The sequence below is a fragment of the Tamandua tetradactyla genome, chromosome 11, assembly GCF_023851605.1.
Source record: "Tamandua tetradactyla isolate mTamTet1 chromosome 11, mTamTet1.pri, whole genome shotgun sequence".
NCBI classification, from domain to species: Eukaryota; Metazoa; Chordata; class Mammalia; order Pilosa; family Myrmecophagidae; genus Tamandua; species Tamandua tetradactyla.
In genome coordinates this window covers 57733881-57748137 of record NC_135337.1, presented here as the reverse complement: position 1 = coordinate 57748137, position 14257 = coordinate 57733881, and the positions used below count along the sequence as shown (strand labels likewise).

At 41.8% G+C, this 14257-nt stretch overlaps 1 protein-coding gene across 1 annotated transcript in view; it reads right to left on the bottom strand.

The window, feature by feature from the left end:
* Positions 1–13302, bottom strand: part of WLS (Wnt ligand secretion mediator) — a 112529-nt gene extending 99227 nt beyond the window's left edge. The window contains exon 1 of the mRNA XM_077120645.1: positions 12926–13302. Within this exon, the coding sequence (XP_076976760.1) occupies positions 12926–13031 (106 nt within the window). The 5' untranslated portion in view covers positions 13032–13302. The remainder of the gene's footprint in view (positions 1–12925) is intronic.
* Between the last annotated feature and the right edge of the window lie 955 nt (positions 13303–14257).

Below are 14257 nucleotides of genomic sequence, written 5' to 3'. Positions count from 1 at the left end.
CAGCCACAGCCAATTCTCTTCCTTCTTGGCCAAATAAAGACCAAATATCTAGACGGGGCACAAGAGCTAGTTAGCATTATCAGCAGGCATAAAAGTAACAAAACTCTCCAGCAAAGATCAGGAACCTCAGTTCAAATTTTATTTTCTCACCATGACCTCTAGATTCTCCAATATAATGGGAAAAGGTCCCTTTCCAACTCCAAAAATAACACAATTGTACAAATCTAATCAACGAGATAACCCCCTCCCGAAACACTACAAGCCATCTTTTAAATTCAGGTGAATAATGAGAACCACCTCTCATTTAAATTATAAAAGAATAACCCAGAACCTAATGTTAAAAATCTTAGGGCAGACCTTAAAGTTGAAGTATTTTAGCTACTTCTATTAGGGTTCAAAGTGCAAGGCATTTATGAAATATTATTTATGAAATATTAATGTATACCTATACTGCACTACTCTCTGGTTGCACATGAAACTGCACATGAAAATGACCAAGTTAGATCACCCGTTCTCTCGTGCTGCTTAGAGTCTTACAGGCGTAATATTTTAATCATTATTTTTATTCATAATTTCTTATATAGCACTATAATCCAAGCTAATGTTTCAGATGTGGTTAATATTTCATAAGAAAAAAGATCATGTTTTCCCTCAAAGCTTGACTTTCAAATGTCTTTATCACTTATGTTATGTCTGGAAGCAAAAAAAAAAAATTTCCCAATGGATGAAGACTCCAATTTTATAATGTAAAACAAAGAAGAACAACTGGGATTTGCTTTGCAGCAACCATAGATAGAATATTATGTCTTCCATGAAATGAGTGCTATCCATTTAAAAGTCTTGCCACTTGGGTTTATCTATGCTATAAGGAGCCATGAAATTGGGCCTAGCATTTAAAAAGAGAAACATTTAAAATTCAAATTAGACCTTGGTGAAAACTACTAATAACTTAAATCAAAAAGAAGTCAATCACTTTAATTTACCAAATATATGGATGTCATAAGTTGCTGGGATTCTAAGTTTAATTTTAGATATTAAAAGGTAGAAATAACCTGCCATGGGCCCAACCAGTCACAGGATGACTTTGGGGTGGGGGGTGGGGGGTGGGAGAAACCTTTACAGAAATAGTCAGGGCAACTTTTACTTCAGGGAGGGGGTTAGCATATATTGATTCTCTTATTTAAACCTTACCACCTCTCTGTGAACCAGAATTTTTTTACTTGGGGAAACTGAGGCTCACACCAATAGGTTACAAAGCCAATTTGAACGTAACAGATAATAAACCATATCACACCCACCGATCAACCATAAAACCTCATGCTGATCTCTTTGAATGGAAGAATCAGTAGGTTTATCACAGAGCGGAAGTATCATATGGAAAATCTTGAGCCAACACCATGTTATTTTATTTTCTAGGAATCCTCTAATAAGCTCAACTTATCAACAGACAACTTTCAAAATCACTAGAACATTTCTGCTTAGTGGGGTAAGTGATTTAATGTGAGATTTTGGGAAAGTTAATAACTTCCATGGACAGAGCTGTTATCATTAACTAACTTAAATCCTTACCCAGGGATCTCACAGTCCCATTGACATACTAATTCTGATTTTGTCCAAAACCCAAAGATGCCTCTCAACTTCCCCTAAACTATACTTGCTTTCTCTTTTTTAACAGTGTGGGGTGGTGAGGAGAGGAAGGTAATGGGGGAGTTCTTCTGATTATCTGTTAAAAACAAAACAATTAATTGAAAGGTGACCTTAATGTCTTCTAAGTCTTAAAAATCTCGAGCATCTACAAATTATCCTATTTCTTTCTCTTGCATCAACTATTATCCAGAAATGCCATGTTTTCAAAGAGTGAGATTCTGCTCTGCTTGGGCATATTCAAAGAATAGTGCTGGGGATTTAGATTGAGCACTCTCAAGGACCTGCAAATTCTGTAAAATAGGGAGGGTGAGGCTTTGAATAAAAGGATGTTGAAGGTTCCAGAGTTGCTTGTTACAGGCCAAACCCCACCACCCCTCACAATTCTGAAGAAGCTGGTTCTCTTTAAGTAGAAGCAGATATTCTACAGGTGACAGCAAAGTCCGAGATACAGTCTTTTCAAACTTAAGTAAAAAATCTTATCTATATCTTCCCTTAGCCGAGGCACGCAGGGGCAAAGCTAGGAGTCCATCTCACACAAGCCAGAACTAGTTAAACAGAACAGAAAAGAGAAAGGAATGTAGGGACGTGTCTTTTCCACATTTGAGGCATTCTGCTCTCGGGCAAGTTACAACCTAAATGAGAGCAGATAAAATATATAAGAACCACAGTAAAAGGCACAGGACCTCAAACAGGCCTGATCTGCCTTGAAAGAGAGCTGCATTTAATAAAATATGGGGCCCAACTTTTTGGTTGCAATCTCCTGAAGGCAAGCATATTAAGTAGACTTAAAAGTCAAAACTCATTACGGCTAAAGACGGGCTTCTTGGCAATCAGATAATGCAGAATAACACAATGTTTTGGGACTCTGCTTGCCTTCAACGAAAAGAAAGGCAAAGTAGGAAGAATTAAAGTACAATACCTGCCCCTCTAGAATCACAAAAAATATGCTTTTCAGTCGCAAACGCTGAGGCCCTCAACCTTTTAAGTCCTATTTTGGCAATATGAATTTCCTTTTACTATTACCTTCAAAGTGATGAAACGGCAGACTACGGATGAGGAATTTTGTCAGTTCTTTTACAAATCAGACAAAAAATATATAGGGCTATGTTGTTTTCCCCCAGTCCCACCATACATTCAGAATTATGCCCACCACAAACATTCCCTGAAAGCACAAAAGCTAGTCACGGATTTTTAGTCAAAGGAAGCCTCAGACTGGTGAAGCCTTAAAACTAATTACATGGAGTTGGGTTGAGTAAGTAAGGACCATACTGAGTTGTGTGTATGCGTTTTTAAGAGTTTTAAGTTTACAACATCTCCCTGAGCCCGAGGGAGGGAGCATACCACACCCTTAGCAAGCAAGGCAAGAATTTAGGTGTGTGTGTGTGTGTGTGTGTGTGTGTGTGTGTGTGTGTGTGTGTGTTTTTCAACTCTGTGGTATTTTTTAAAATCCACATTAGAACAGCCTAATTGTTGTATATAATTCTGTTGCTCTGTAACAGATGAGCTAAGAATATTAAGTCTACAAAGGCAAGAAGGAAAAGAAAGTTATCGTTATTTTATGTTCAAGTAGTAGAAAAGTTAACAGAGCTGAAGGTACCTCAAGTTGGGAATTTTCTGTCTATGGCGTCAGACAGAAATCAGATGTTCTTGCTGTTGAAACTCAAAAGAAGATATACCTTTGGAGCTCTGACAGGTGTTAGAACACAGGTTTAAGTCGTGGCTCTGCTTCTCATTGTGTGAACTGAATCACTTCCCTTTCCTGAATCTGATTCTTCCTAAAACAAGGTAGGACAAGGTGGTCTCCAAAGCCTTTTTCATCTTTGCAATTTAATACTGACAACATCACGGCTTCCATTCAGGCCAAATAATACCTAAGTGTACGGATACAGTGGATTCGAATAGCTGCACTCGTGGAAAATAGTAAAACCGTACAGGGTTAGAGTAGAATCAATAATTATATTAGCCTATAATATCATAATATAGCAAGGATGCTACTCCTATGTGAAATGACTTCCCAGAGGTCCCAGAATCCTGGACATTCTTATTCTGGATGGTGACATCTAATAAATCCCCTTCCTTTGTCTTCTTGCCCCATTCCTATTCCCTCTGCTGTGAGTTCCTGTGGCAAATTGTCCCAACTGTTTTGGACTTAAAAAATGGCATAACCAGATTTTGTTAAAATTGTGTATAAAGCAAAAAGAAACAGACACCACGTGCAAGCCTGAGGGATTCCTTGGGAGCAAAGTGCGCATGTTTTAGGAGAACAATTTGGACCTATATGCTTATTCAGTGGTTCTCTGCAACAATACTAATATCTAAAGTGTTCAAAAGGCTCATTATGAGACACTTGATTATAACATGGGAATTAATCTCAGAAAGCAGGATGACCTCCCTGCACTTTCACACAGAAACTGAGGAATGCTTTGGGCCATTTCCATTCTTTCTGCCTCAGCTGATCCATAGACGGAGGTCCCTGCTATAGCCTGAATCTGAAAGTGTTTGACAAAGTGGTGGTGACACAAAGAAGAAAAAGAATGGATAATAAACAACGCCATGTTTAAGTTCCTCTAGATTTAAGACCCAGAGAAAGACAGAGAAAGAAAAGCAGGAACCATGGTGGGAGGTGAAGCAGATGGTTTCAGGGAAAAGTCCTTTGGAAATCACATCTCTGGTGGGGTTAGTTCAGGGAGATACATGTCCTGCAGAGAGTAGATTCCAGAGATATTTAATCCTCACAACAATCCCCCATGAGGTGGGACAACTCCGTTCCACGTCACAATTAAGGGAAGCAGCCAAGAAGCTTTTGTGACCTGCCTGAGATGACTGAAATCACAGGTTTCTGCAGAGTCTTAGCCAAGTTTCTTTCCACTACATGAAACCGCCCTAAGACCAAGGGCTCTTTTTGGGGGGAGAAGGTCAGTCAGGATCAAGACAGCAGTTAACTGGCCCCAACCAGCTCTCACAAGCTCAACCTTATTAAACTGGAGCTTGGGGGAGGAAAAAAAAAACTGAGTCAACTATTTACAGACCCATTACCGTCTTCCTAAAGAAAAATCATAATGCTTTGCCAAAACAAACGTAATAACTTGGCCTCTTCTTTCAATTACCTCTGCTCTCTTGGAAATATGAATCTGTGGATAAGAGCCTCTGAATTAATTCAGGGAGTTAACCAGAAGAGAATCCTATAATTCCTGTGTGCCAATGAAGAACAGCACCTTTGCTAGGGAACATTAATAGAATGAAGTTGGAAAGGGAAAGAGACCCAGGATAGAAAGTCATAGTGGATGAAAACACTAACTCAGTTTGGAGGAAGGAGAGTACCATCGGAAGTAGGTTTTAGAAAGCTAGGTACAAGCTGTGTTTTGAAGAGATGTTCCTATATTTTTACAAAGGCCTTAGTTTTTCTTACCTAGCGTTCTTATGTTACGCCCTTTGTCACACTGACACCCCCCCCACCTCCTGTGTTCAGCAACTACACCGAGGACCTATCATGTACAACACTAAGCATCCAATAGGTCTGTCTTTCTGAAGTCTTCAGATACAACTATAAGCCATGCTTTGCTGATTTCCTCCTCGGGATGGTTCTTTTGAACATGATTTATCCTGTTCATTTGTTTTGGGGCTCCCCACCTCATTTGGGGGTATAATTTGCTAAGGTTCAGCCCACCCCAGCCAGCACTGGCCAACATGTACAATGGCTGATGTGAAAGGTTAACATTTATTAGGAATGTAGATCCTCAGTTTACGAGGTAAGTAGGTCAGTAGTTAGTAACCACGCAGTGATGAGAGTGAGCAGTTTGGGGAAGGGGGAGAAGCAGAAAGTGGGGAGATTAAGCTTTTGTCTTCCATTTCATCCATGTAGAATCAGTTTCATCATGAGGGATCCTTTGTTTCCCAAGGCCATTGAAGGAACAATGCTCCACAGGACGGTGGCATTAGGCTTAAGAGCATGGTTTAGGAATCAGCCAAGCATTAGGGGCTTGAGTTTCAGCTTTCACTTTTACTATTTCTGAAAGCTCAGAAAAGTTCCTTAAACAAGCCTCAGATTTATCTGAAAATTGGACAAAGTAACAGTACCTGTTCTTCTGGGCTTTTATGAGCATTACATGAATCAACACATCAAAAACTTTTCCATAGTCACCCAGTAAATCCTCCCAAAGCAATAGATGGTAGTAAGCCAAATATCTTGCTACAAGCATGTAAGACTGATTATTGCTTTCATCCCCCTACAAAATTTAAGTAGGAATGGAATGTGAGGGGTTCAAGAAGGGGGGTGGAAATAAAAGGCTAAATAACTTAAGCATATTTTTCTATTGTAAAATATGAGACTCTTTCTTTTCTGTAATTTAACAGTCCTCTCAGAATAGCCCTATTATGAGAAGGAAAATTGGCCAAACATTTTATCACCTTAAATTTCAATGCTTCAATGACTCCTCTCTAGCCCAAATGCCCATCTCCATCAGCAAAGTTTCTCTGGGACCCGTCACTATCTGGAAAATTTGTCTTATGAGACCACCATTATAGTGTTTCAGAGAAGAAAGAAGACCTAAATAGACACAATAGTTTCATGTCTTGATGCTCCCTCTCCTTTATCATCTTTTAGATATTCTAACAAAATTGAGGGCTCCAAATCTTCAATAGAGCATTTTTTCCAAAGAACAAAATGTACCTATTCATGATGTCAGTATGGCTATTCATCGGAGCCACTGGTTTGGAACACCTTCATCATTATGTACAGGTAGGTGTGTATTTAAACAAAAAGGGTCCTTTGGAAAAAACAGAATTTGCAACTTCCAGTAAGTGGCTCTTCTCTATTACTCCAACATCACTGCCAGTTTGCACCCTCTAAAATCCTCTACAACTTCAGTTCTCTCCTTCTCCCTTCTTCCTTTGAAAAGTAGAAAAGAAAGTTCTGGCTTAAATAACTGCATAAGCACTTTAAAACCACTAACTAGAGAAAATAAAATCGAGTAATATTTAAAGTAGCAGAATCTCAAACACGATTGCTGAACCGGGTTGCTCAGCCAATTGGACTATTCATACAGTTAGGGGGTCTGGTTGGAACTTGTAAGAAACTGGTTGGACTGGCATCCGCAGACTTTCTCAAAGAAGGCATCCTCCCTTAGCCTTGGCAAGGCACTACTTCAGTATGTACAGCTGGACTCCATTTAATTTATCTTCATATTTCATCTCTTTCCTTGTGATCTTACCCGATGATTAAAAATGGGAAATCACTTGCTTTTTTTAGTGTTATTCATTATGTCTTGCTTCATTCAAACCATTTTTATTCAGACCTCAAAAAGCAAGGTTTGGGGAGCTGGGGAGGGGGATCACTAGAGTGATCAGATTGAGTTCAGTCCTAGCTTTGATCCTTATCAGTTAGATAACCTTGAGCAATTTTACTAGACCTTTCTGCTCCTCCCTTTACCTCAGTAAAATGGGTACAATACCAATGGGGAGGGCTTTTGTGTGAATTAAATTAGATGTTTGGCACACACAGTACATATTCCGTACATGTTATACATCCTTCATCTTATTTTATTGACATTTATTTCAAGATATGGAATACGAATATAATTTTCTGATTGTATAATTAGCAAGGCTTCTAATTTCATATGTTCTCAAATTCCCAGTAAATGAATGAGAGTTATCTTGATTCTAGAAAACTCATAAAGGAAGTCTTTTGCTGGCAAACTTGCATTAAGAAAGACACTTTTCTACCCTAGTTTACCCAGGCTCCAAACCCCCCTCCTTCCCAACAACCAGCCAGTAGCTACTGCTCTAATCTGGGCACACAGTAGTCTCTAACAAATATTTTGCAAATTAGGCAAATAGCACACATTTAGCTCTAAACCTAAGGACGTTCACACAATCTCAGCAAATTCTAAATCTCCATAGAAACACCTTTATAAGGAAGATTAGGTAAGAATATCTTTTCTCAGTTTATATGGATAAAAAATTCTAAAGGCCAAATTATTTTAAAATATCAACTAGCTAAAGGCAGCCTGAAGTCTAATCTGGGTTCCAGGCAACAGACTTGCAAATCTCATAAAGCCACACATAACACTATTATCTACAGGAAATATCCCTCACTTTTAATAGGGAAAAAGGAAAGTTTCGATAGCAGGCTAGACAAGCCGTAAAAAAAGAATGATTAGATGACAGAATGATTAGAGCTTGTTAGCATAAACATGATTTTGTTGCAATAACCAAGTAGTTTCATTTTATAAAGTCAAGTAATGCAAGTTGAATTACTAAAATTTTTCCCAAATTTCTGCAAGAAGAATTTGTGAGGTTGCACAGTATTCCTACAAACTACATTAGATACTTCTGCTAGTTAACAAAGAGAAACAATGACATGGTTTGAATCAGGTATGAAACTTTAAAAAATAAAAAGAAGAATCAAATACAGAAAAATATGGGCTAGCATCAACCAAAGACTAATTTGTGTTTCTTACTCATCACCAACAACCCTTAAACTGTGCAGAATATAAGATAAACTATTGCATCATTAAGACAGTCTTTTTTATCACTTTTCCCCCTCATGAAAGCAAACATGTCAGCTTGGGAAGGAGACCATCTAAATGACAAAGCTCCTGCTCATAAGGACACACAAGATACACACAGAAAAATATAATAAAACAAGCCCCAAACAATAATGACTAACCATGTGCCCCTAAGTGACTAGGTAAATCAGCTTAACCAACAGGCTTCCATCTCCTCATTGCTAGATTAATAATTTTAAGGTCCCTTTCAGTTCTAAGATTGTATGACTTTTTCAGTACTTATAGAGTTTTGTATAATATTGAGACTGGTGGGGTTTTGCAGCCCTCTAGGATTGGAGAAAATTTAAACATTAGACATAAAACAAATAGTAGGGATTGGGTTTTGGCTTAGCCTATTTAAATATTCACAGTAAACTTAAAACCCAGTGCATAGAGGAACAAATTCTTATATACTATAAACAACTGTAATTTTGTTGAATTTCTTAAAATTCTTCAACTCTCCAAATAAACAACTGTAGCAGAAACAAAAACTCACATGAATGGACCACAAATAAGGACATCGAAAGTTTCCACTTAAAATACAATAACAGCACAATACTATGGGCTATACAATGAAAGGACAGTAGATAAACCCATGTAATAAATTGAGAAAACTGATTTTATACACATATATACTGTGGTCTCGGCACTGAAAAAAATTTAAAAAGGTAACTCACATAAGTGAGCTTTTGAAAGAAACAGCAAATCTTCCTACAGAAATAAATTGGGGATTGGTTGATACTTCTTTGGAGTCCAACTTTGGGACATTCTCATTCGTGGATATGCTTAAAATAATACAGTAATTTTCTATTCATCCAGTCCTGATTTTTATACACCATAAGTTTTAGAACAGGTGGGAATAGTGATGTGCTTTCTCAACCATTACATTCCCCATACATGACTAATTTGAGGCTGAGCAAGTTGCACATTATGGGCCAGGGATTCAAGTTCATGACTTTTAGTCTACTGAACTCTTGTTTCAGGATAAGTGGTCTCTTTCCCCTCCTCCACCAACCATCTCTGCAGCTGTTTCTCCATGAATTAAATCCACCCAACATGAAGTCAATGGGAATTAAAAAAAAAAAAAAATTCTGTAGACTCATTTTTAAGGAGGATCAAGATTAGGTTATATCTTTATATTTTCTTGCAGGGGTTCTTAAATTTTAAAATGAATTCTAAATATTAAAGAAGTTTAGCCACTTAAGAGACCTTTCAATAAATAAGAACTCATCAGATGGCTGATTTTATCATTGCTCAAAAATTTTACAAAAGCATGGCAAAGTCAGTGAATTTTTAAATACCTCAAATTCTATCACATAAGATATTGCTTTCAAGAGTCTTTTTGCAGAATCTCATTAGATATTTAGCAGTATAATGACACTGAATGCACGATTTCTAAAAATTGGTAAAAAAAAAAAAAAAAGGCCATTGGGTTATAGAAGAATATTTAAATAGGCTAAGCCAAAACCCAATCCCTACTATTTGTTTTATGTCTAATGTTTAAATTTTCTCCAATCCTAGAGGGCTGCAAAACCCCACCAGTCTCAATATTATACAAAACTCTATAAGTATTGAAAAAGTCATACAATCTTAGAACTGAAAGGGACCTTAAAATTATTAATCTAGCAATGAGGAGATGGAAGCCTGTTGGTTAAGCTGATTTACCTAGTCACTTAGGGGCACATGGTTTGTCATTATTGTTTGGGGCTTGTTTTATTATATTTTTCTGTGTGTATCTTGTGTGTCCTTATGAGCAGGAGCTTTGTCATTTAGATGGTCTCCTTCCCAAGCTGACATGTTTGCTTTCATGAGGGGGAAAAGTGATTAAAAAAAGAATATTTATAGGCAGTTCACAATCAAGATTTCACTTTTTCATTTGACCTGCTGCAAATGTATTAGAAAGACACTTCACAACCCGGACACCCGACTTCTTAAATAGCAGAGGAGTTGAGCAGTGGAGGAGTTCTCTTCTCAGTGGGGAGAGTGAAGAAAAAGATTTCTGAACTTTACTTTCATCCTGCAAACTGTTCCTTCAACTACTGATTTCTCTTGCCTGCTTGGTTAAAGTTCAAATTCTTAGCTCAGTTTCATTTGCTTTCCAGCTTAAGGAAGCTTGGTAGGAAACATATTGCTTACCTTTAGTTGATATATTTTTTTCCCCATTTTTTGGGTCTGTAACATACTCAATTTCCTAGATTTTTATGAAGATCAAAAAAATTACTCTCCAAATACAAGAGATAAAGGCTAAGACATTTTCAAAGTGTCTAACGTGGCCTGGATCTGATCTGCTCAGTCTTTAGATTAGAACTGGGGACATAGCCTTTGCAACTGAAAAAAGGAAGTGGGGCTAAGCAGTCCATTTATACAACTACCTTAAGAAGCGTGAGGACGGATATTTATCTTTTTCAAGAAAGGCTGGAACTAAAGCAATCTGTTAAGGGAAATCTTGTTATAATTAGGATCTTTTACTGATTTGTTAAGGCTGCTATCAAGTACGGGTTACTAACCAAGTTCTAAGGCCAAAACAAACTCTCGCACCATTTACACCAGTCCATCCAAAGTGTTTCGCCTCTACAGCAACTCTAATGTCCAGCAGCCACTCACAGGTGCCCACAGACCTTCACCACAGCATGAGAATTCCAGAAATGATTCTAGTTCTTGAAGTGCCCTAGGAAACCTACAACAGTGGATAATGGGCTCTTCAATGCTAAGAGATCAGCTTTAGAAAAGGAAAAAGAAACACACACCAACAAACACCAGGGAACTATGCATAATGGTTCACTGCTTGTGCAAAAACCTCAAAGAGGATGAAGGTCAGACAGGGATAATAGGCCAATTTAATTCTGAAAGCACAAGGTGCAAGAAATTTTAATTATGGTCTGCCACTGAAATCACACAAGATCCAATGGCATCTAGCTGCAACTGCTCATCAAGGGAGACAAGAGGTGTAATTGTAACCGCTGCATAATCACTGTGAGGGCACAGGGAAGGCTGCCTTCAGCTCCCAGCAGAAGAGGTATTAAGAGCCTCAGAAAAAATCAAATACAGGGAAACATGGAGGTTGCACGTAGCCAAACAGGAGCTCGCAACACGAAAGCCAAACCATTCAGTGTGTGTGCGTGCGTGAGTGTGTGTTGATGGTGAGGTTTCCAAAAATAAAAGGAACAAGCTGTTTGGCCCAAATTGAAGGCACGAGCTTAAAAACTCTGAACCCCTTTATGCTTTGTGGACACACACAACACGGAGAGAGAAAGACACGCTCTCTCGGGGAAGCTTCTCCCACTCTCCTTTGTTTAAGGGAATTAGCTTGATGTTACAGTGATTTTTTCAGTACCAGACTCCCTTTAATTTGTTCCCATCAAGCCTAAGTCTGGAAGAAAACGCCACGCACACGACCTGAGATGTCCAAGCCCGTGCAGCTCGCGCCCCCCGGACGGTTCCCCCGCAGTCCACGTCGCGCGAACCCTCGCAAAGGGACGCCCGGAATGGACTAGCTCCACTCTGCAAAGTTTAACAAAGCGGCAAAGTAAGCAAGTTGAACCTTCCACCCGCGCAGGCTGCAAAGTTTCGCGGTAAAGTTTGCGCCGAGATGTCCTAAATTGGGGGCGACGGGAGTGGGGGGGGGCGGGGGCGGTGGATCGCGAGTGCATGGAGAAGCGGGAAGGACGGATGGAGATGGAGAGGATGGACGGGCAGCGAGAGGAAGTGAATTTTTCCGAGTGGAAGGTCCGTCCAACGGTCTTCACCGTCCAGAAGCCTATTTGGCTCGGAGGGGTCAAGGAGGTGCTTTCCCAGGGGAAGTTTTCCCGGGCGGGAGCTGTCACCTGCGGCGGGTGGCGGTGCGTGGAGGACGCGAGGAGGGCCTGTAGGCGCCGAGGGAGGACCAGGAACTCCAGGCTCACCGGCTCCTGGGGCTCTAAGAAGTGGGGGAGGGGAGATTCGCGAAAGGGCAGGAGGCCAAAAGCAACACCTTTCGGATACGCTTCCCCCCCCCCCCCCCCACCGCGACCTCTCCAACTTCCCGCGGCGCCAGCCAAGGACTTTCTCCCACCGCGCCCCACCGCATCCCGCCTCGCAGTCCACAGCCCGGACCTGTCCGTGGTCACGGGGAGGTGGGGAGGGGGGAGAGAGGGGCTTAGGGACGAAGGGCTGCGGCGAAGAAGCCGAGGGCGCTAGGGTCGCGACCCAAGATGCACGCCGGTCCCCACCTCGCGGACCCGACCAAATGCATTCACACAGGCTGCAACCAGACCCCTGTAACCCGGCTCCGGGTCTGCGCCGGGCGCCGTTCCCCGACTCTTCTGTTGTTGCTAATAAAGTCGATTACGTTCCCCTCCGAGAGCTGATTGGAAGGGAACCGAGAGGAAAAGGGGGGGAACGCGGGAAAAAGCGGGGGTGGGGTGGGGGAGCGAGCAATCAACTTTGTAACCCAGCGCTTCCTCGCCCGATCCGTCGCCATGCTTAAGATTCCTACCCCCAGCCCCCCTCCTTCCTTTCAAGTGGATACTGAAACTAGGCCAAAACTTTTCCCCCTCCTTTTCTCTTAGCCACTAGACTGGATTGTGCCCCACGGAGCCCCATGGAGCTCTGCTTTCTTAAGCACAATAGCCGGACTAATTAGATCATAGAAGCAAGGCAGTGATACTGTAACAAGTAGCCCAAGAGGCAAAGAGGGAAGGAAGGGGCCAGAACAGAGACAGGAAAGGGGAAAAGTTTGCGGCTCTCGCACTTACCAATCAAGCCTCCCACCAGAAAGGCGATGATTTGGAACACGAACAGAATCCCACCAACAATGCACAGCTTCTTGGTGCTCATGTTTTCTATAATTGCCCCAGCCATTTTTGCGTCTCCCTGCCCCCCCCTTTTTTTCTTTTCTCCTTAAAATAAATGTTTTAGGGTGTGCGTTTTGCTCCCTCCCCTCTCACGCTCCCTCCTCTCTCGCCTCCTCTCCGGGCGCTGCAAAACTTCAGGGCGGCGGGAGCGCGGCGAGGATGGGACCGGGACGGAAAGAGCCCGCACGGATTCCCCCGGCGCGGCCGCCTCGGGCTCCCCCAGTGCCCGGAGCTGTGATTGTGGCCGCTCCGCCGCCTGCGGACGTTTAAAGGAGCAGGGAAGCGGATCACATGACGCCGCCTCCCTCCCTTTCTTCCTCCCTCCCTCCCTCTCGCGCTTCCTTCCTCCCTCCCCACCTCCCTCTCTCTTCCTCTCCCCCTTGCCCTCTAGTTCGGGGCCCGGGTCTGTGGCGGCCGCTGGCGCCCGGCTCCCGGCTCTGGCAGGCAGCCTGTCCCGCCAGGAGCTGCTACGATTTGGAGGTTGTTGTCGTTAAGTGCGTTCTCCCTACCCCGCCTCTCCCACGCTTCCTTCTCTGCTCCTTAAGTGTGCGATTTAAATCCCCCGTGGACCGCTTCTTAGACCTTTAACTTAACACATCGACTTTAGGAAATGGCCCCCCTCTCCCGACCCCGACTGCTAAAATTCCCTTTAGGAGAGGAGAAGTGAATTTTAAAAGGGACCTAATAGATGCTTAAGTCCAAAGCGCAGAGATGCGGACTGAAGTATAGGCTTGGCTTCCTTTTGCCTGGTCCCAGCTTGGGTAATTGGGCGTACACCCAGCTAAATCCCAAACTGCGCCCCTTGGGGACCCTGCACTCCAGCCAAACCAGACCGCTGTTTGGCCGGCATATCATCCCCCACCCCGATGGGATTCTAGAACCTTGACTCTGGCTGTTGCCTTAAATAAACGTTCTATTTTTCTTTTAAAGGGTTCAGATATCATATCATTTGGAAAACTTTTCTAATTTTCCGCACCATCTCCATGCAATATCTCAGGGAACTGAACCCCTATAATGCTGTATTCACATTTTTGCCCCCTGTTGTAAGGACTTGTGTGTACATGTTTGTCTCCACCACCGAGCTGTAAACGTCTGGAGATAGGGACCGAATTTTACTCATCTTTGTCCCCACCTCCACCCCCATGGTACCTAACAAAGTTCTAGCACTAAAAGGCCCTCCATAAATAAGTGAATGTGAAAGCAAGCTCACAGTTTGCATTTCAAAAGAGACCT